The following is a 19493-nucleotide window of genomic DNA, read 5'->3' as shown; positions in this document are numbered from 1 at the left end:
TGCGGCCGCCCTCCGGCCTCGCGCTACCGCTGCTGTTTACTGAGCTCCTGTCCTGATATCACTCCGCTGGCACGGAGAGGGGGGGGAGGGGGAGGCAGCGCTCGATCATTGTGATGGTGACAGGAGGAGCAGCAGAGGCTCATCGCAGGAGCCTCTGCACTCGCAGCTTAGCCTTTGGGAGACTTCACTCGGCTACTTCCCCCCCCCCCCACACAGGATTTTTTTTTTTTTGCTTTTTTTTTTTCCTCACCCCGCAGCCCGGCCATCTGTACGCGTTATCTATGTACACAGTGGGACACGCAGAAGTGTGCGGGAAAAGAACTTCGGCCGAGGACACAGCAAAACTTTTTTTTTTTTTTATTATTTAATAAAAATGATTCTTCGTTTCTGTCTTTTGCAAGCCAAGGCAGTGAGAGAGCTCGCCGTGTTTGGATGCCGTGAGTGAGCCGAGGGGGGGAGGTGGGGGGACACGAGAGCGGTGTGTGCACGCACGGGGCTTTCGGACGGCCGAATGCAGGAATGCGTGGCGGTCGCGTGCCTCTGCCCTCCTTGGAGCCGTTTTGCGCTCGCGGACAACGCGCTCGAGCCGTCCGGACCCCGCTTGGATGTCTTCGCTGGAGCGCGCGGGATGAAAACCAGCTGGTAGCTGGTCGGCTTCCTCACTTGTGATTTGTTTTTTTGTTGTGGGGGAGGGTTTTTTTGAAGGGGGGGCGCTTGGTCTGGTTTTTAAGCACCTTTTTCTGCTGTTTTTGAGCATTTCTCCGTCCCCCCCCTCCCGCCGGAAAGCAAACATTCAGCCGAGACCGCCTATGCCCTCGGTGTTATCGTTTCCCCGTTCCTGGATTATTTGGGGGGTGTTTTTTTTCTGGGGGGGTGTCATTACCTAAACCAGAAGAGGTGACAATTGAGGTGCACTCCAAACTTCTCTCCCCCCACCCCCCCCTAAGAGCGTGCATGGGGGATTTCGGAGCCACCGCCGCCTCGGCCGGCAGCAACCTTTGCCTCGGCTCCAACCTGGCGAGCAATCGCACCCCTCCCCCCCACGGTGCCCCCGCGGGGGCAGCCGGCGGCGGCACCCCCAAGCACAGCACGGTGGTGGAGCGGCTCCGGCAGCGCATCGAGGGCTGCAGGAAGCACCATGTGCACTGCGAGAGCCGCTACCAGCAGGCGCAGGCGGAGCAGCTGGCGCTGGAGCGGAGGGACACGGTCGGCCTGTACCAGAGGAGCCTGGAGCAGAGGGCGAAGAAAGCGGGCGCGGGGGGCGGCGGGAAGCAGCAGCAACACCCCCTCCAGGGCAAGCAGCAGCAAGCGACGGACGCAGAGCCCGCCGCGGCCGAGCAGCGCAACCACACGCTGATCATGGTAAGGAGGGGGGAGGGGCGCAGGGCCCGCGGCTCCGGGCTGCGTGGTTTTTGTTTTGGGGGTGGAGGGGGAGGAGCCAGATGCATGCAAAGTAACTTGTTTTGGTTTTGTTCTTAGAAGGGCTTTTTAGCTGATTGCGTAGGTTTTGAAGGGTTTTTTTTTTTTGGTTTATCTTCACTTTTGCAAAAGAAAAGTGTTCCCCCCCCCTCTCTCTCCTTGGGGGAAGCTTGGATCTCGACCACGATGGAAGTTTATAGCAGTAATGCTGTAGAAAATGATTAGTTGTAATCTATAGGACATCTTTTTATGTATTGCTTTACTTTTTTTTTTTTTCTCCAGGGTTGAAAAGTAACTTGTCTCAAGTCTAGGTTGATGATTGCTATGCGACTTATGCAATATTGGAGGGGAGGAGAGGGGGGGGGCGTTTTTCACGGAGATTCGGGATAAAAACTTGAGCTGCGACGGGCAAGTGCAAACGAGTCGGCACCAAGAACGTTTCCAGTTAAACGCCTTAAGTTGCAGAAAAAGAATAATAGCAACCCCTCCCCCCCCAACAAGTGTGAAACGGCAGCGCTCTCCCGGAGCGTGATCGAGAGGAGCAGACGTGCTATCTAGAGAGTTTATTTATAGCGCGCCTGCGTTACGCGTTTGTCACGGAGTGGGTAAATATAGGCAATTCCGTGACTCGGTTCCGAAAGCTCTGCTGGCACCTGTGAGTAAACTCGGGGGCGGAGCAGGGCTCGCTCCGAGCAGGTCTGGGGAGGGGGCGTGGCTTGCACGGTTTCCCCTTGGGCTGGGGGCGGGGCTGAGGTTGTTTGTCCCCCTTTGGCTCTGGGATGTAGGTAGCCACGCCCCCTCCTCCCCTTTCTCCGCGTGGGAGGCTTGGGGGGGGGGGGGGGGCGCGCGCTCCTTGTTGTGAATGGTGTTTTTTGAGTTCGACCCCCATCGCCAGCATTTCCTGTCCGCTTTCAGCTTGTACCCGAGCCATAAAAGTTCAAGTTAGACTAGCTTAATTTCTCACAAAGCTCTTGTTTTATTTTTAGGCTTAGTTTGTTACAAAAAAACAATATACTGTGAAGCAAAAATGCTAACTAACATGAACAAAGTTAAACCTAAGACAATGTGATGTCTTAAATATAAAATGTATTTGTATTGCACTTATTGAAAAGGTTGAAAATGAATAAAGAATTAAAAAAAAAAGAAAAAGACAATGTGGTAGATAATGTCACCTCAGTCAGTCAGTGCTTTTGGGAATGTGATAAGGATCGTTTTGGTTAAATAAGTCCTATCGATATGTTAAGCAAACCAAATTCCACTATCGCATGTCATGATTGTTATAGGTCTTCCAAGAGTTTTAAAGCAATGAGTTTCTCACAAAGCTCTAATTATTTTTTTTTAATTTCAACACATTTATATAGACAGTGATAAGACATTTATATGCCGTCTACTTTTTTTCAACAGTTTTCCCGGGGTTGGGGTTTTTTTCCCTCCCTGCATCCCGGTACTTTCTTATACAGTAGTTAGTGGGTGACTGAGCCTGGGGTAGGAATTGAAAAAAAGAGTGGTGTGTGGGGGGGGGGATAATTAAGGAAGGAACTGCTTGTACTTTGGACAGCAGAAAATAAGCTCATGCACGTTCCATTGTGCAGAGAATGAGAAGTGGGGGGGGGGGGTTGTTGCTCCCCCCCCCGCCTCGTGAGTGCAATGCACAGCAGCATATTTCCAAAACCTGAAGCCCTGTGTCTTTCCCCCATAAAGAGGCTGAAGCAGTCACTGTCTCGGGCGTCTCTACGGGAACAAAAGGGGAGGAGGGTTTTGCATTAGGAGACGAGACACCTCGCTTTGGCCAAGAAAACAGGAAGCAGCAAACCCTCGCTGGATTCCGATAGCGCCTCTCCGGCCGATAATAATTGCCATTGAAATAGATGCATCGGAAGCTGACACACATGGGCGGGTCATGGAAAAGAGATGCTACAAGTTTAACCATCTGCCTCCCCCCCTCCCCTCAGTCAGAGGGAAGTTGGGTGAAAGGGGAGGTGTGCACGAGCTCACGTGGCCAGGGGAGGGGGGGCAGTGCTTTTGGTGTTGCTCCCTCCTTGCACAGGTTTCTTAGCCTTGGCCGGAGTGCAGATGTCTTGGGGGGAGGGGAGGGGGGGATGGAGGAAGCGGATGATGAGGTTTCCAGTTCCGTTTTTTGGTGAAGGGTGGGGGCGAGTGACACCATTGCCTTCCTCACTCTGAGAGCAAGAGTGAGGGGGGGGGGGGTTTAAGCATTTTAAACCCACTCTCTGGGCGTCAGATGGCTCCGGGAAAAAGCAAGCAGGAGGCGGCCACCAGAAGCCGCCTGTGGGCTACTGCACAGATGCAGCCCCCTCGGCTCTTGCGCTCTTCCTTCCTTCCTTGTCTTTTGGGATCGTTCAGCCAGCATCGTGCTTTGGTTTTCCCGGAGCTGGGGCTGACTGGGAAGTGAAAAGACGCGCAAGTTGGACGCGTAAATTTCATTCCTAGGCTGACTAGGTATTCGACCATGTCTGGGTTCCCCCCCCCCTTACCAATGCCACTTTTCTGGCAAGAGTAATCTTTACCCCATCTTTCGGGAGATTTTTTTTTTTTTTTTGGGGGGGGGGGGGATGTGTAGAATTCGTACTGTGAAAGCAAAGGAAAAATGTTCTCCATATCTTTATGGTCCTGCACTGCAATATTACAACACAGTTGAAAAGATATGTGTGTGTGTGTATATATATATATATAAAATATGCGCATGTGTAGTTCATTTGTATGTATATATCAGAATTTTGATATCTTTTTGTTGCTGGCTCCAAAAAGGAAACTTTTTTTTGAAGATCTGAATATCTAGCTCCCACAGCATTTTTTCATGCACTGGAGCCCAGCCACACTTCATCTGAACAGGCAACCGCTGAACTTTTGGGGTTTTTTTTTCTCTCTCTTTTGGATTAAGCAGAGTCAGAAAAACTATCAGGTTTTTAAAGAGCCTGCTAACTTCCTCTTCCATTTAAAGGGACACTGTCCTGCTTTGAAGGCATACTATCCATGTGTGTTTTTGTAGATCATCCATTTCCCCTTAGGTTTCTGATCGGGAGTCTTGGTTTTAACTGACAGCTGCAGGCATTTTAGCTCCTGCAACTATGAGCCATGAACTGGCTTAGGAAGATGAGTTTGCAGATCTGGATTTCTGCACCAGACTCTTTAACAGGTCTGCAATCTACCTGTCAGATCAGCAGCTGTGTTAGTATACAGTAGACCAGAGGTGTGGGGAGGAGACCATGTTGTTGAAACGTCTTGAAGGAAGGCTGATGATCTCGGGCTTCTTCAGGTGGTGAATATTGCTTGTTTTTATATTCAGTAGTTGTTTTTTTTTGTGTGTGGTTTTTTTTTAAGTTTATAACATTTTATTGAAGTAATCATAGAAGTATACAAAAATATAATACATATTAAATTCATAACTATGTATCCAGTAGTTTTATAGGGCTCACAATTAACTATATATTTAGTTCCAGTAAAACCTTGGATTGCAGGTAACTTGGTATGCAAGTGTTTTGCAAGACAAAAAAAAACATTTTATTAAATTTGAACTTGATATACAAGCCAGGTCTTGCAATACGAGTACATAACAGTATATACACATCACAACTGAGCCGATGGTTCTTCTCTCTCTTGACACTGCAAAAGTGTAGTGACTGTTCTAAATGAGTGAGGTCTTGCAACACAAGTACGTATAGTATTCTGTATTAAAGTTTTTGGGTTGTGGAACGAATCGTCTGCGTTTCCATTATTTCTTATGGGGAAATGTGTTTTGGATTACAAGCATGTTTTCGGAACGAATTATGCTTGCAAACCAAGGTTATACTGTATTTACTTACAGTATCATCATCCAAGCAGTGTACGCTTCTCCTTCTGGAGAGCTCACAGGTGAACTGGGCTTCTCTGATACTCAGGGCCCCCCCCTGCTCCAACCATTAGGCTACTCCCTCGCTCCAAATAAAATAAGATACCCTTTCTCCCCTAAAAAGCCAAACTCCATCACTAATTTCTTCAAGCGAATAATAAGCTTCATGCCTCTTATTCCTAGACAATGCATTCATACCCAAAACCAAAATGTATTCCTATACAGAAGTGTTCCTCAACTCGGTCCTGGAGTACCCCCTTGCCGGTCAGGTTTTCAGGATATCCACATTGAATTTGCATAAACTTGATTTGCATACACTGCCTCCATTATATGCAAATGTCTTTCATGCATATTCATTGTGGCTATCTTGAAAACCTGACCAGCAAAGGGGGACTCCAGGACCGAGTTGAGAAACACTGCTGTACATCAGTTGTTCGAGCATCAGACTTGTATAGCAGGGGTCTCAAAGTCCCTCCTCGAGGGCCGCAATCCAGTTGGATTTTCAGGATTTCCCCAATGAATATGCATGAGATCTATGTGCATGTACTGCTTTCAATGCATATTTATTGGGGAAATCCTGAAAACCCAACTGGATTGTGGTCCTCGAGGAGGGACTTTGAGAAACATGAACATTTCCAAAATCCTGAGAAAACAAACGCACCTTTTAACATTTCCCTGACAATCTCTACAGTGAAACTGGTAAAGCATTCCAGAAAGTAAGACCAGCCAGGCTACGCATAATTGCAATTTTTAAAAATATTTATAACATTTTATTGAAGGAATCAAATAAATATACAATAATAAAATACAAAAAGATATTCATTACAATTAGATTCATAATTATAATTTTCCATACATATTTTTATCATTCCTCCAAAATATATTGCCATATGACCTATTTCATTCCTCTAGACACCCCCATGTTCCCTTCCCCCTTTTTTAAAATTAAAATTATATTTATACAATACAATAAACAAAATAAGCATAATTGCTACTTTGCTCACTATTTTTGTAACCTTTTTTTCTAGACCAGTGGTCCCCAACCCTGTCCTGGAGGAACATCAGGTCAATCGGGTTTTCAAGCTAGCCCTAATGAATATGCATGAGAGGGATCTGCTTATAATGGAGGTGATTGGCATGCAAATCTGCTCCATGCATATTCATTAGAGAGAGTCTGAAAACCCGACTGGCCTGATGATCCTCCAGGACAGGGATGGGGCCCACTGTTCTAATTTAGACAGATTTCTATGCTGATGATCAGTAGTTTGTTTAAATCTCAAGGGGGGGGGGGTGTTGGAGGTGTGGTGTGGGAGGGACAAGGGCGGTCTTTTGATTTGGACGTTTTTCTACAGTAATCAAACATTCTAGTGCAGGGGTGGGCAACTCCGGTTCTCGAGGGCCGGAATCTAATCAGGTTTTCAGGATTTCCCCAAGGAATATGCATTGAAAGCAGTGCATGCAAATAGATGTCATGCATATTCCTTGGGGAAATCCTGAAAACCCGATTGGATTCTGGCCCTCGAGGACTGGAGTTGCCCATGTCTGTTCAAGTTCAATAGGCACATCATTCTTGACCCTGTGGGTTGTATATCTCTGATCTTGAGATCTGGTGTGGAGAGCTTCATTTACATTTTTCTGTTCCGCTTCCCCTCACTCTGGCCTGGGGGGGTCCTCCAGGACAGGGTTGGGGAACCACAGAACTAAATGGTATTAGAGCAGGGGTCTCAAAGTCCCTCCATGAGGGCCGTAATCCAGTTGGGTTTTCAGGATTTCCCCAAAGAATATGCATGAGATCTATGTGCATGCACTTCTTTCAATGCATATTCATTGGGGAAATCCTGAAAAACCGACTGGATTGCGGCCCTCAAGGAGGGACTTTGAGACTCCTGTATTAGAGTGATTCAGAAATCTTGGGATTAGATTCGATTAGACTCTGAGGGCAGTAGTCTGTAGCCAAGAGGCAGTTTGCCTTGCAGGGCACCTGCTTGGCCAGCCTACACTGTCAGTTCGGGAGCTCAGGGACCGCTTCCTTGGGAGCAAGTCTCATTCTCAGGTTTTGTCCGCAGAGAGCTTGAGCGCAGGCTGAGTGGCCCGGTGGCGTTTTTTTGGTTCATAATCAAAAGCGCGCGAAGATAAAGGCGCTCCGACAACTGAGCGCAGGACTTAATCGTGTCGAAGAAAAACCGTATTTTAAAGGGCTCCGACGGGGGGGTGTTGGTGGGGAACCTCCCCCACTTTACTTAATAGAGATCGCGCTGGCGTTGTGGGGGGGGGGTTGTAACCCCCCTCATTATACTGGAAACTTAACTTTTTCCCCTGCTTTTTAGGGAAAAAGTTAAGTTTTCAGTATAATATGGGGGGGTTACACCCCCCACACCCCCCCCAACATGGCAGCGTGATCCCTATTAAGTAGAGTGGGGGGTTCCCTCCCCACACTCCCCGTCAGAGCCCTTTAAAATACGGGTTTTCTTCGGTGCGATCAAGCCCTGCGCTCGGTTGTCGGCGCGCCTTTGTCCTCGCGTGCTTTTGACCCGTCACCGTTTTTTTTTTTTTTACCAGGATTGGGTGCTGACTGCGTTTCTTCCCCAAAGTGCCAAAAGGTATCCAAAGTGACCATATGAGCACTGGGGGGATGATGGTAAGACTCCTCCACACTCCCCCAGTCTCAGTGAAACCCTCCCACCCTCCAAAGATGTGAGTGAATCAGCATATACCTGCCGGTTTGACAGCTGCAGATGTAATGGCAGCAAACAGGTCTCTGGAGTAGCTTGGAGTCGAGAAGAGGACCCAGGATTATATCCCACTTTAACTAGTACACTTGTGGTGGAGGGCGTAAGCATTGTGCATTGTGATGTCACTGAGCGTTCAGACAGCTTCTACTACGACTAATGATTTCTACAGCGCTACTAGGCGTATACAGCGATGTCCATCAAAAGACCGAAGAGACAGTCCCTGCTCCAAGGAGCTTATAGTGTAGTCAAGACAGGCAAATCGGACAAGGAGGTGCATCCTTACACAGTGCTCAGGTGGGGGAACCATATACAGCTGCGTTATTATTTGATATACCGCCTATCGAACCGTCTAGGCGGTTTAGAACAAAATTTAAGAACATAATAAAAACGGGGGGTGGGTGGGGGGGATCAGACTGAAATACATAAACAGGAAAACATACCCCCTCTTTTACTAAGGTGCGCTATGCTTTTTAGCGCGTGCCAAACATGCGCTAGACGCTAACGCGTGCATATTATCCTACGGACGTGTTAGCGGTTAGCGCGCGCGCTAAATCTGCGCTAAAACACTTAGCGCACCTTTGTAAAAGAGGGCCATAGTGACGGGAAACATAATGGGGGGATGGGAAAAAAATACAATATTCAAATAAAAGGGAGGGGGATAAGATAGAGCTCTGCACTCCCTGTGAGAAAATAATTTCTTTCTTTTTTTTTTATTAATAATTTTGAATACATTACAATATCCAATAATTCCAAAGGAAAAATCACACAAAACAATACATAATCAAATCATGCATACATAATTCCTTTTAAGCCCACATTAATGGGGAGCACATGTTACTATTTCTAATCAAATAAATTCAAGAAAACTAAAGGACAATAATTCTCGGTTCGCACTAAAGAACCGTGAATCATTCCTTACTAGATGGGATATTATTTTAAATTAATTCTCCTCATATTCTCAGCTAGATGAAACAAACTCATTTCTGTTCTCTCGCAACTAAAAATTGTTGTAATTGTATAGGATCCCAAAAGCCATACTCAATATCTTGTAACTTAACCAAACATTTACAGGGAAATTTCAGGTAAAAAGATGCCTCTAGGGCCAAAACTCTATCCTTCAATTTCAGAAATTCTTTCCTTCTCAATTGAGTGGTTCTAGAGACATCCGGAAAAATCCTAACTAAATCCCCACAAAATTTCATTAACCTGTTTTTAAAGTAAAGTTTCATTAATAACATCTTATCCATCTCGCTCATGCATGTTATCACCAGGGTGGACCGACTCTGGATCACATCCTGTGTATCTTCCAGAAATTCGGTCAAATTTACCTCTGGTGTGGTCAGATGGTCCACCTCCTGGGCAGATTCATTTTTTTTAGGAGGAATATAATAGTAATTATTTATTGGAAAATTCTCCGCATTGGCCATTCCCAGTACTTCTTTGAAAAACTTCCTTAATAAAATTTCAGGTGACAGTAGATGAGTTACTGGAAAATTGACCAAGCGGAGATTTTTTACTCTAGAATTTCTTAGGATATAAAGACATTTCCATACAGAAATGTTTTTAAATTTGACCTATATATATTAGTAATGATGTTTCTTGTCTGATATGGTTTTGAAGCGCATTCCATAATGTAGGAGCTACAACAGAGAAGATGGCTTTGCGGGTAGTTATCAAGAATTCTGGGTATGACCCAACTGCATTATGATGCCACTGAGTATTCCGGCAGCTTCTTCTACTACTGCCAATCATTTCTAGAGCGCTACGAGACATAAGCAGCGCTGAACATCAAAACACAGAAGAGACAGTCCCTGCTCCAAAGAGCTTACAATCTAGTCAAGACAGACAAACTGGACAAGAAGGTGCATCAGTACAGAGTGATCAGGTGGGGGAACCATATACAGCTGCATTATGAAGTCATCAAGAAATCTGGGTATGACCCCCCCAATGCATTGTGATGTCACTGAATTTTCAGACAGCTTCTACTACTACTAATCATTTCTGCAGCGCTACTAGACATCGGAACACAGAAGAGACAGTCCCTGCTCAAAAGAGCTTACAATCTAGCCAAGACAGACAAACTGGACAAGAAGGTGCATCAGTACACAATGCTCAGGTGGGGGAACGATAAGACAGATAGCGGTGCTTAGAAGGTGGGTTGGCGTTTTGCAACTGAAAGCAGCTTCAAAGAGTGGTCTTTTGAGTCTGGATTTGAATACTGCCAGAGACGGGCAGTTTGTTCCAGGCATACGGTACAGCAAGGTAGAAGGGACGGAATCTGGAGCTGGCTGCAGAGTTCTGAACAGATGGAAGGGGGAGAGAGAGAGTTTAGCAGAAGGCCAGTGAGAAGCAGGTTGCAGTAGTCTAGGCGATAAGGGTAAGGATGAGGGTCTTGGCAGTGTGCTTAGAAAGGAAGGGCCTGTTTTTAGCACTATTGTAGAGAAATAAACGACAGTTTTTAGCATGCGGATATCTGAAGGAGAGAGATAAGAACATAAGCATTGCCTCTGCTGGGTCAGACCAGAGGTCCATCATGCCCAGCAGTCCGCTCACGCGGCGGCCCATCAGGTCCAGGACCTGTATAGTATTCCTCTATCTATACTCTTCTATCCCCTTTTCCTTCAGGAAATTGTCTAATCCCTTCTTGAACCCCAATACCGTACTCTGTCCTATCACGTCCTCTGGAAGCGCATTCCAGGTGTCCACCACCCTCTGGGTAAAGAAGAACTTCCTAGCATTGGTTCTGAATCTGTCCCCTCTTAACTTTTCCGAATGCCCTCTTGTTTTTGTAGTTTTGGAAAATTTGAAGAATCCCTCTCCACTTTCTCTACGCCCTTCATGATCTTGTAAGTCTCTATCATGTCCCCCCTAAGTCTCCGCTTTTCTAGGGAAAAGAGACCCAGTTTCTCTAATCTTTCAGCATATGAAAGGTTTTCCATACCCTTTATCAATCGTGTCGCTCTTTTCTGAACCCTCTCGAGTATCGCCATATCCTTCTTAAGTTACGGCAACCAATATTGGATGCAGTACTCCAGATGCGGGCGCACCATCGCCCGATACAACGGCAGGATAACTTCTTTTATTCTGGTTGTATTACCTTTTTTGATAGTACCTACCTTAACTTCAGAAAACTAATCAAAACCAACCTGTTTAACCGATTTGTAACCAAGAATTCTTAAAGACTTTTCCCCTGTATTCTACTTACTTGTACTTGACGTCCCTACAATGTGACTTTCACTCTGTTTCTCTTCCTCCCCACAAATATGCATGTATTCAAAGACATCACTGTTATTCTAAAAATTCATTGTATTCAAGGACTTCATTGTTATGTCTTCGCTGACTGTCCAGCTCTTCTTATTGTAAACCACCTCGAACTACTTTGGCTTTGGTGGTATATAAAAAATAAAATAATAATAATAATAATAATAATAATTATTACCTAGAATTCTATTCGCCTTCTTAGAGGCCGCTGCGCACTGTGCCGACGGCTTCATTGTCTTGTCCACTATTACCCCCAAGTCCTTTTCTTGGGTACTTTCACCCATTACCAGCCCTCCCATCGTACAGCTGTACCTCGGATTTCTGTGTCCTACGTGCAAGACTTTACATTTATCTACATTGAACTTCATCTGCCATCTCGTCGCCCACTCTCTTAGTTTGTTCAGGTCCCTTTGTAAATCTTCGCAGTCCTCTTTAGTCCTAACTTCACTAAATAGTTTGGCGTCGTCTGCAAATTTTATTACTTCGCACTTCGTCCCTGTTTCTAGATTATTTATAAATACATTGAATAGCAGTGGTCCAACTACTGACCCCTGCAGAACACCACTCGTGACCCTCCTCCAGTCCGAGTAGTGGCCCTTCAATGCTACCCTTTGCTCTCTACCCGCCAACCAATTTTTGATCCACCTGTGTACGTCTCCTTCCACCCCATGGTTCTTCAGTTTCCGTAGTAGTCGTTAATGGGGTACCTTGTCAAAGGCTTTTTGGAAATCTAAGTATATGATGTCTTTGGGGTCCCCTTTGTCCATCCGTTTGTTTATTCCTTCGAAGAAGTGCAATAAGTTCGTTAGGCACAATCTTCCCTTGCAGAAGCCATGTTGGCTTGTTTTCATCAGTTTATTCCTTTCTAGATGCTCATCGATGCTGTCTTTTACCAGCGCTTCCGCCATCTTCTCCGGAACTGAAGTCAAACTTACCGGTCTGTAGTTCCCCAGGTCACCTCTCGATCCTTTCTTAAAGATGGGCGTAACATTAGCTATCCTCCGGGATCACACCTGTTTCCTCCTTTAGTTCTTTCAATACTCTAGGGTGGATTCCATCCAGGTCCGGAGATTTGTCATTTTTTAGTCTATCTATCTGCTTGTATACGTCCTCAAGGCTTACCTCCATGGATGTTAATTTTTCTGCTTGCTCTCCTTTGAAGATTTTTTTCAGGTTCCGGCGCGTTGGATGTGTCCTCTTTTGTAAATACTGATGAAAAGAACATGTTTAGTCTATCCGCCACTTCTTTTTCCTCCTTCACCACTCCTTTCCTATCTCCGTCGTCCAGCGGTCCGACCTCCTCCCTTGCCGGCTGCTTCCCTTTAACATATCTGAAGAAAGGTTTGAAATTTCGTGCTTCCCTGGCTAGCCTCTCTTCATATTCTCTTTTTGCTCTTCTTACCATAAGGTGACATTCTTTTTGATGCTTCCTGTGCGCTTTCCAGTTCTCCCCGGTTTTGTCGAAGATTACCCCAAGGTTGTGAGCCGACAAGACAGAGAGGATGAGAGTGGGGGGAGAGGAGAGACAGGTTTAGGTGGAAAGATAAGGAGCTCAGTCTTGACCATGTTTAATAGATGATGCTTCCTGTGCTTTTTCCAGTTCTCCTCGGTTTTGTCGAAGATTACCCCAAGGTTGCGAGCCGACAAGACAGAGAGGATGAGAGTGGGGGGAGAGGAGAGACAGGTTTAGGTGGAAAGATAAGGAGCTCAGTCGGACAAACAGGCTGAAACCTGGGACTGAATGTCTGTTGAGATTTCAAGTGTAGAGAGATGGATCTGTGAGTTGTTGGCATAGAGGTGATACAGAAAGCCTTGGGAGGAGATTAGAGCACCTAGGGAAGAAGTGTAGATGGAGGGGGGGGGGAGAAGTGGTCCTAGGACAGAGCCCTGGGGTAGGTACACTGACCGATAGCAGTGGAGGAGGATCCACCACAGTATACCCTTCTCCCTCTGTATTTGCTGTGATAGGGGATTAACAGACCCGCAAATAACTTTTTCATATGTTCGGTGTTTTCTATGAAAAACCATCGTAGACTATGAGCTCACCGGGAGAGACAGGGAAAAATGCTTGAGTACCTGAATAAATTAATGTAAACCGTTCTGAGCTCCCTTGGGAGAACGGTATAGAAAATTGAATAAATAAATAAGTAAATATGGTGAAACCACGAATAACATGGTGAGAGACCCGGCCTGTTCCCGAAGGAGAGGCAAAACACAGTGAAGAAAGTGCCGGGAATCGGCGATTTTTCTCTGTAAATGCTTGGAATTAGCGATTTCTCAATGTAAGCTGATATCATTTGGGGGGGGTGAAGAGAAACCGCGATTGCTGAAGCCACGAATACGGAGGGAGAAGTCTATACTTACGGTACGATTGGAAAGATAGGAAGAAAACCATGCGGTAACAGGGCCCTGAAATTCAAGCGATGTATCGATGAGTAGGTGGTGATTTACCATGTCAAAAGCTGCGGATAGATCAAGAAGGATGAGGGTGGAGTAAAGGCCCTTGGATTTGGCGAGAAGCAGGTCATTGGAGACTTTTTTTTTGTAAGGGCAGTTTCTGTGGAATGAAGAGGGCGAAAGCCTAAATAAAACGGGTCAAGGATAGCATGGAAGAAAGTCAAGACAACGGCGGTGAACAGCACGATCAAGTAGCTTGGATAAGAAGGGGGTGTCAGGTTAAAAGCGCGCCGGGACAAAGGCGCGCCCAGACAATTGAGCGCAGCGCGGAGGTGCGCGCCGCTCATAATTATTGTTTTTAGGGCTCCGACGGGGGGGCGTGGGGGGAACCCCCCCCACTTTACTTAATAGACATCGCGTCGTGTTGTGGGGGCGTTGTGGGGGATTTGGGGGGTTGTAACCCCCCACATTTTACTGAAAACTTCACTTTTTCCCAGTTTTTAGGGAAAAAGTTAAGTTTACAGTAAAATGTGGAGGATTACAACCCCCCAAACCCCCCCATAACGCCGGCGCGATATCTATTAAGTAAAGTGGTGGGGTTCCCCAACAAAACCCCCTGTCGGAGCCCCTAAAAACTGTAATTTTCTTCGGCACGCGCCTCCGTCTTGCGCTCAGTTGTCGGCGCGCGCCTTGGTCTTTCGCGGCGTTGTCTATGAACCTAAGAAGGGGAGGAGAGAGAGGCCGGTAGTTGGAAGGGCGGGTAGGATCCAGCAAAGGTTTTTTTTTTGAGGAGTGGCCTAACAACGGCATGTTTGATTGAAGGTGTTGGGCACAATTGCGGTGGAGAGTGATAGATAGGTCGAGGATTTGGCAGATAGAGGGGATAACGATAGGACACATTGACCTGTCTTGTCCTCTGTATTACATTGAGCTAATCTGTTTTTCTCGGCCACTGCTTTGAAACTACTGCGCTGATTTTTGTAAGTGATGTTTCAGTCAAAAGCCCATGTTGTCTGCATTGTTGCCAGTAGGCCAGAAAGACCACAGTATTTTACTGTTGAACTCAGATTGAATAGAAGAGGTGGAATGACATTACATTGTGTGTGTGTGTGTGGTCTTGTCCAACCTGTGGCCAAAGGACCAGAAAACAGCCTTCGAGTGCTTTTTTTTTTCCTGACCCTCAGAAGCTTGGCAATTCATATGGGGCAGCAAGATTCCTGCTTCCCCCATCGCGACTCGGGTTTTTTTTTAGTTTGAGCCGTGCAGTGCCGGAAGTTCAGGCTGATGCAGTTATCAAGTCTCACTCAGACTTGCAGAGAGCCGAGTCATGGTGGGGATGCAAGAATCCCACAGTTTGCTCTGCAGTTAAAGCCGGATGAGGGGGGGAAGAGACTAGGTGAAGGCTGGGGGGGAGGGTTATGTGAGAGAGTGTGAGTAGACTGGGTGAAGGCTGGGGGGTATGTGAGAGAGAGAGGGAGACTGGGTGATGGCTGAGGAGTGGACGACACGCTGTTATATTTTGCTACTAATTTGACAAAACATAGGAAAATACAACAGTGCATGTTTTGACCCTCCAAATGTTATGAAATATTGATAGAAAAAGGTTGGACAAGCCTGGTGTCTCTCTGGACATCACCTGTGAGTCCTCTGGCCTTTTGGAACACCTTATTTGCCCACTTCTTATCAGGCCTTTGCCTAGGGCAGAGGTGCTCATCCCAGACCTCAGGACATGCCTTGACGAGTGAGATTTTCAGGATACCCACAATGAATATGCATGAGATAAATTTGCATACAGTGAAGGTAGAGCATTCAAATTTATCTCATACATGTTCATTGTGAGTATCCTGAAAATTTCACTGGCTGGATGTGCCCCAAGGATTGGAGTTGAGAATCACTTGCTGATCCTAGGATTACCATGTTTATTTGTGCAAAAAAGAACTCACGTGATCCCGTCCTGTTCTGCCTCCAGTTCCGCCCCTCCCCCCAAAAAATCGCCTCTTCTTCCCCGAGTCCAGGCCGGGTCTGGAGGGCATCCAAGCATGCGCGGATATGACACATGCCTTCCAAAATCTTGACAAACTGCTGGCTTTTGCACCTCCATCCAGGCACCTGAATAGTCCTCTAAAGAGAGGACCTGTCCGGGTTTCCCCAGACATCTGGTAACCCTAGCCTATTCTTGTCTTTCTTGTGAAGGTTCCGTATTTTTTCTTGCTAGACTTCATCTGTCTGTCTGTGTCTCTGGGCTGCACTCGGGACTCTTTCCTTCCGTGCTTGCGGCTTCGTCTTGCAGGTGAAATTTCTGAGGCATGTTCACGACAGCTAAATTGACACAGGTCTTGGATTATTTTTTAGACAGCTAGTTGTACAACTAAGTGGCATTGGAAAACAGTAGTGGGATGAATACTTAACAGGCCTTCTAAACCAGTTTAGAACTTCTGCGGTGGTTTTCTGCCTGGGCTTTTCTTGATGTGGTTGTGAGAATATGTAAATGGATAAAGGGAAAGGTGGCGGCTATGGTGTCAGGTCAAAAGCGCGCCGGGACAAAGGTGCGAGCAGACAACTGAGCGCAGCGTGGAGGTGCGCGCCAAAGAAAAAGACTGTTTTTAGGGGCTACGACGGGGGGTGTGGGGGGGAACCCCCCACTTTACTTAATACAGATCGCGCTGCGTTGTGGGGGCGTTGGGGGTTTGGGGGGTTGTAACCCCTCACATTTTACTGAAAACTTAACTTTTTCCCTGTTTTTAGGGAAAAAGTTACGTTTTCACTAAAATGTGGGGGGTTACAACCCCCCAAACCCCCCACAACGCCGCCGCAATATGTATTAAGTAAAGTGGAGTGGGCTCCCCAACAAAACCCCCCGTCGTAGCCCCTAAAAACAGTCTTTTTCTTCGGTGCGCACCTCCGTCTTGCGCTCAGTTGTCGGCGCGCGCCTTAGTCTTCCGCGTTACTGTCTATGAACCGGTGGCTATACAGGAAAGAACCTAGAGAATCATGTGAGCCACCCTCGCCCTCTTTTTGTTTTGTTCACTGTACTAATCCACTCTAGTATTTGACCCCTGCACCCAGCAGAAGAGACCAGTAGATAAAGGGTCATGCTGTGGAAGGCCTTATGCCTTTATTAACCTCAAGGAAGCAAGGTTACTAGGCAGACACCAGAGCAATGACATTATGCATAGCTGGAAATGCTTTGATGGGTCAGTTGCAACAAGAAACAGCTAAAACCACAATTGTTTGACATTGCATTAGAACATAAGAATAGCCTTACTGGGTCAGATCAGTGGTCCATCAAGCCCAGTAGCCCGTTCTCACAGTGGCTAATCCAGGTCACTAGTACCTGGCCAGAACCCAAGGAGTAGCAGTATTCCATGCTACCAATCTGGCTTCCCCCATCCGCTCTTACCACAACCTCTGGCAATGTGTTCTAGAGCTTAACTATTCTCTGAGTGAAAATTTTTTTCCTCCTATTGGTTTTAAGAGTATTTCTCTGTAACTTCATCGAGTGTCCCCTAGTCTTTGTAATTTTTGACAGAGTGAAAAATCGATCCACTTGTACCCGTTCTACTCCACTCGGGATTTTGAAGACTTCAATCCTATCTCCCCTCAGCCGTCTCTTTTTCCAAGCTGAAGAGCCCTAACCGTTTTAGTCTTTCCTCATACGAGAGGAGTTCCATCCCCTTTACCGTCTTGGTTGCTCTTTGAACCTTTTCTAGTGCCGCTATATCTTTCTTGAGATAAGGAGACCAGAATTCAACGCAATACTCCAGATGACGTCGCACCATGGAGCGATACAGGAGCATTATAACATTCTTAGTCATGTTAACTATTCCTTTTTTAATAATTCCTAGCATCTTGTTTGCTTTTTTGGCTGCTGCCACACATTGGGCGAAAGGTTTCATTGCATTGTCTATGATTACACCCAGATCCTTTTCTTGGGCGCTAACCCCCAAGGTGGACCCTAGCATCTGGTAACTGTGGTCAGGTTATTCTTTCCAATGTGCGTCACTTTGCATTTGTCCACATTAAATTTCATCTGCCATTTGGACGCCCAGTCTTCCAATTTCCGAAGGTCTGCCTGTAATTTTTCACAATCCGCATATGTTTTAACAACTTTGAACAGTTTAGTGCTATCTGCAAATTTAATCACCTCACTTGTTCCAATTTCTAGATCTTATGGTTTAACAGTTTTTGGAAAAGAAAAGATAATTCTTCCCTGTTGATTTTAAGATTTTAGTTTGCCATTATTATTTGTTTAGTTCTTAATGTTTTTTCCCCTGCACATGGGGGGGGGGAGTAAATAGCTGATGCCTAGGACTGGAGGGGTTGGAGTGGGAGTGGAGTTTAAGACCTGTCTTGGGAACAACTTCTGCTGGTTTAGGAGCAGCCCTGATGGTTCAGTTTGGCAAAAATAGGATACCTGTCAGAGGACCAATGAGGAACCAAGCATTTTGAGCAGCAAAGGGGAAGAACTCCGAAACCCCCCCAAATCCTGGATAGAAAGCTTCGACTCTCAATGTTCTTACACTTTAGATGCCTGGGAGAATTATTTCTGTCCATTCTATTAAAACATTTCTTAGCCATTAAAGTGAGTTTCCTAATTACTAATGCCAAATTAGCATTGCTAATATATAACTTATTACATACTGTATATACTCGAATATAAGTCAAGAGCCCCCATTTTCCCTCCAAAAGGAGAAAAAATGGTTGACTTGAATATAAGACAGGGGCTCAATATTCAAGTGCCATGCCCTGCCAGAATCTTCACCCAGTGTCCCTCCCTCACACCTTCCCCTGCCAGGCTCTGCATCCAGCACCCCTCCCTACTTGCCAGGTTCTGCACCCAGCCCCCTTCGTTTCCTGCAAGGTTCTGAACCCAACCCCCTTCCCTCCCTGCCCTACCAGGCTATGCAGTCAGCCCCTCTTGCCTGCCAGGCTCAATCCAGCCCTGTCTCTTCTTGCCAGGCTCTGCTCCCTGTCCCTCCTCCCTGCCAGACTCTGCACCATGTCTCACCTTCGTGCCCGGTACCCTCTTCCCCCTCTGGTGGTCTAGTGGTAGGCCAGGACATGAGGGATCCCTCGCATACCAACCGATACTAACAATTTTTTTACCCCCCTCCCCCGGGTACCTCTTCTCGCATCCCTGGTGGTCCAGTGGTGTATAGGCAGGAGCGAACTTTCTGTACTCCTGCCTTGCGCTGCACCCCTCCTTCTCGCCCTCCGATCTTGTGACCAGCTGCCAGTGGCATGCAGGAGCGAACTTCTCGAGCTCCCGCCTGGCCCTGCGCCGCTCACTGAATGGCTGTTGCCCAGTTCTCGCGAGTCCCATGAGAACTGGCGACAGCTATTCAGGGAGTGATGCTGTTCCGGGCGGGAGCTTGAGAAGCTCGCTTAGTACCACTGGCTGCGAGATCGGAGGGCGAGAAGAAGGGATGCAGTGCAAGGCAGGAGTGCGAAAAGTTTGCTTCTGCCCATGCACCGCTGGACCACCAGGGATGCGAGAAGAGGTATGCACTGATCAGAGGTAGTGATTTTAACTTTACAGGCACACACTGGGTATATTCAGCCTGTTATGGATTATTCAGAAAGGGATGGATGGAGAAGAAAACCAAGAATGTCTTTGAGTAGGTCTCTGGTACGGCTGCATATCGAGTATTGTCTTTTCAAAAAGGATATATAATTCAATTAGAAAAGTTTTAGAGAAGGGGTGACAACTGCGATCGGAGGGAAGAGCACCTCTCTTGGAGGAAAGATTACTGAGAAGGTGATAAGATAGAAACATGATGGCAGATAAAGGCTAAATGGCCCATCTGCAGCATCCACTATCTCCTCCTCTCCCT

At 46.6% G+C, this 19493-nt stretch overlaps 1 protein-coding gene across 2 annotated transcripts in view; it reads left to right on the top strand.

Annotated features, from left to right (window-relative positions):
• The first annotated feature begins 396 nt into the window (after positions 1-396).
• Positions 397-19493, top strand: part of MAML3 (mastermind like transcriptional coactivator 3) — a 631052-nt gene continuing 611955 nt past the window's right edge. Inside the window, exon 1 of one of the 2 annotated variants that reach the window (XM_033939537.1) lies at positions 397-1362. In XM_033939537.1, the coding sequence (XP_033795428.1) occupies positions 955-1362 (408 nt within the window). In that variant the 5' untranslated portion in view covers positions 397-954. The remainder of the gene's footprint in view (positions 1363-19493) is intronic. The other variant, XM_033939546.1, reaches the window with a different exon arrangement.

Source organism: Geotrypetes seraphini, chromosome 1 (genome assembly GCF_902459505.1).
Source record: "Geotrypetes seraphini chromosome 1, aGeoSer1.1, whole genome shotgun sequence".
NCBI lineage: Eukaryota > Metazoa > Chordata > Amphibia > Gymnophiona > Dermophiidae > Geotrypetes > Geotrypetes seraphini.
This window is presented reverse-complemented; position numbering and strand designations above follow the sequence as displayed.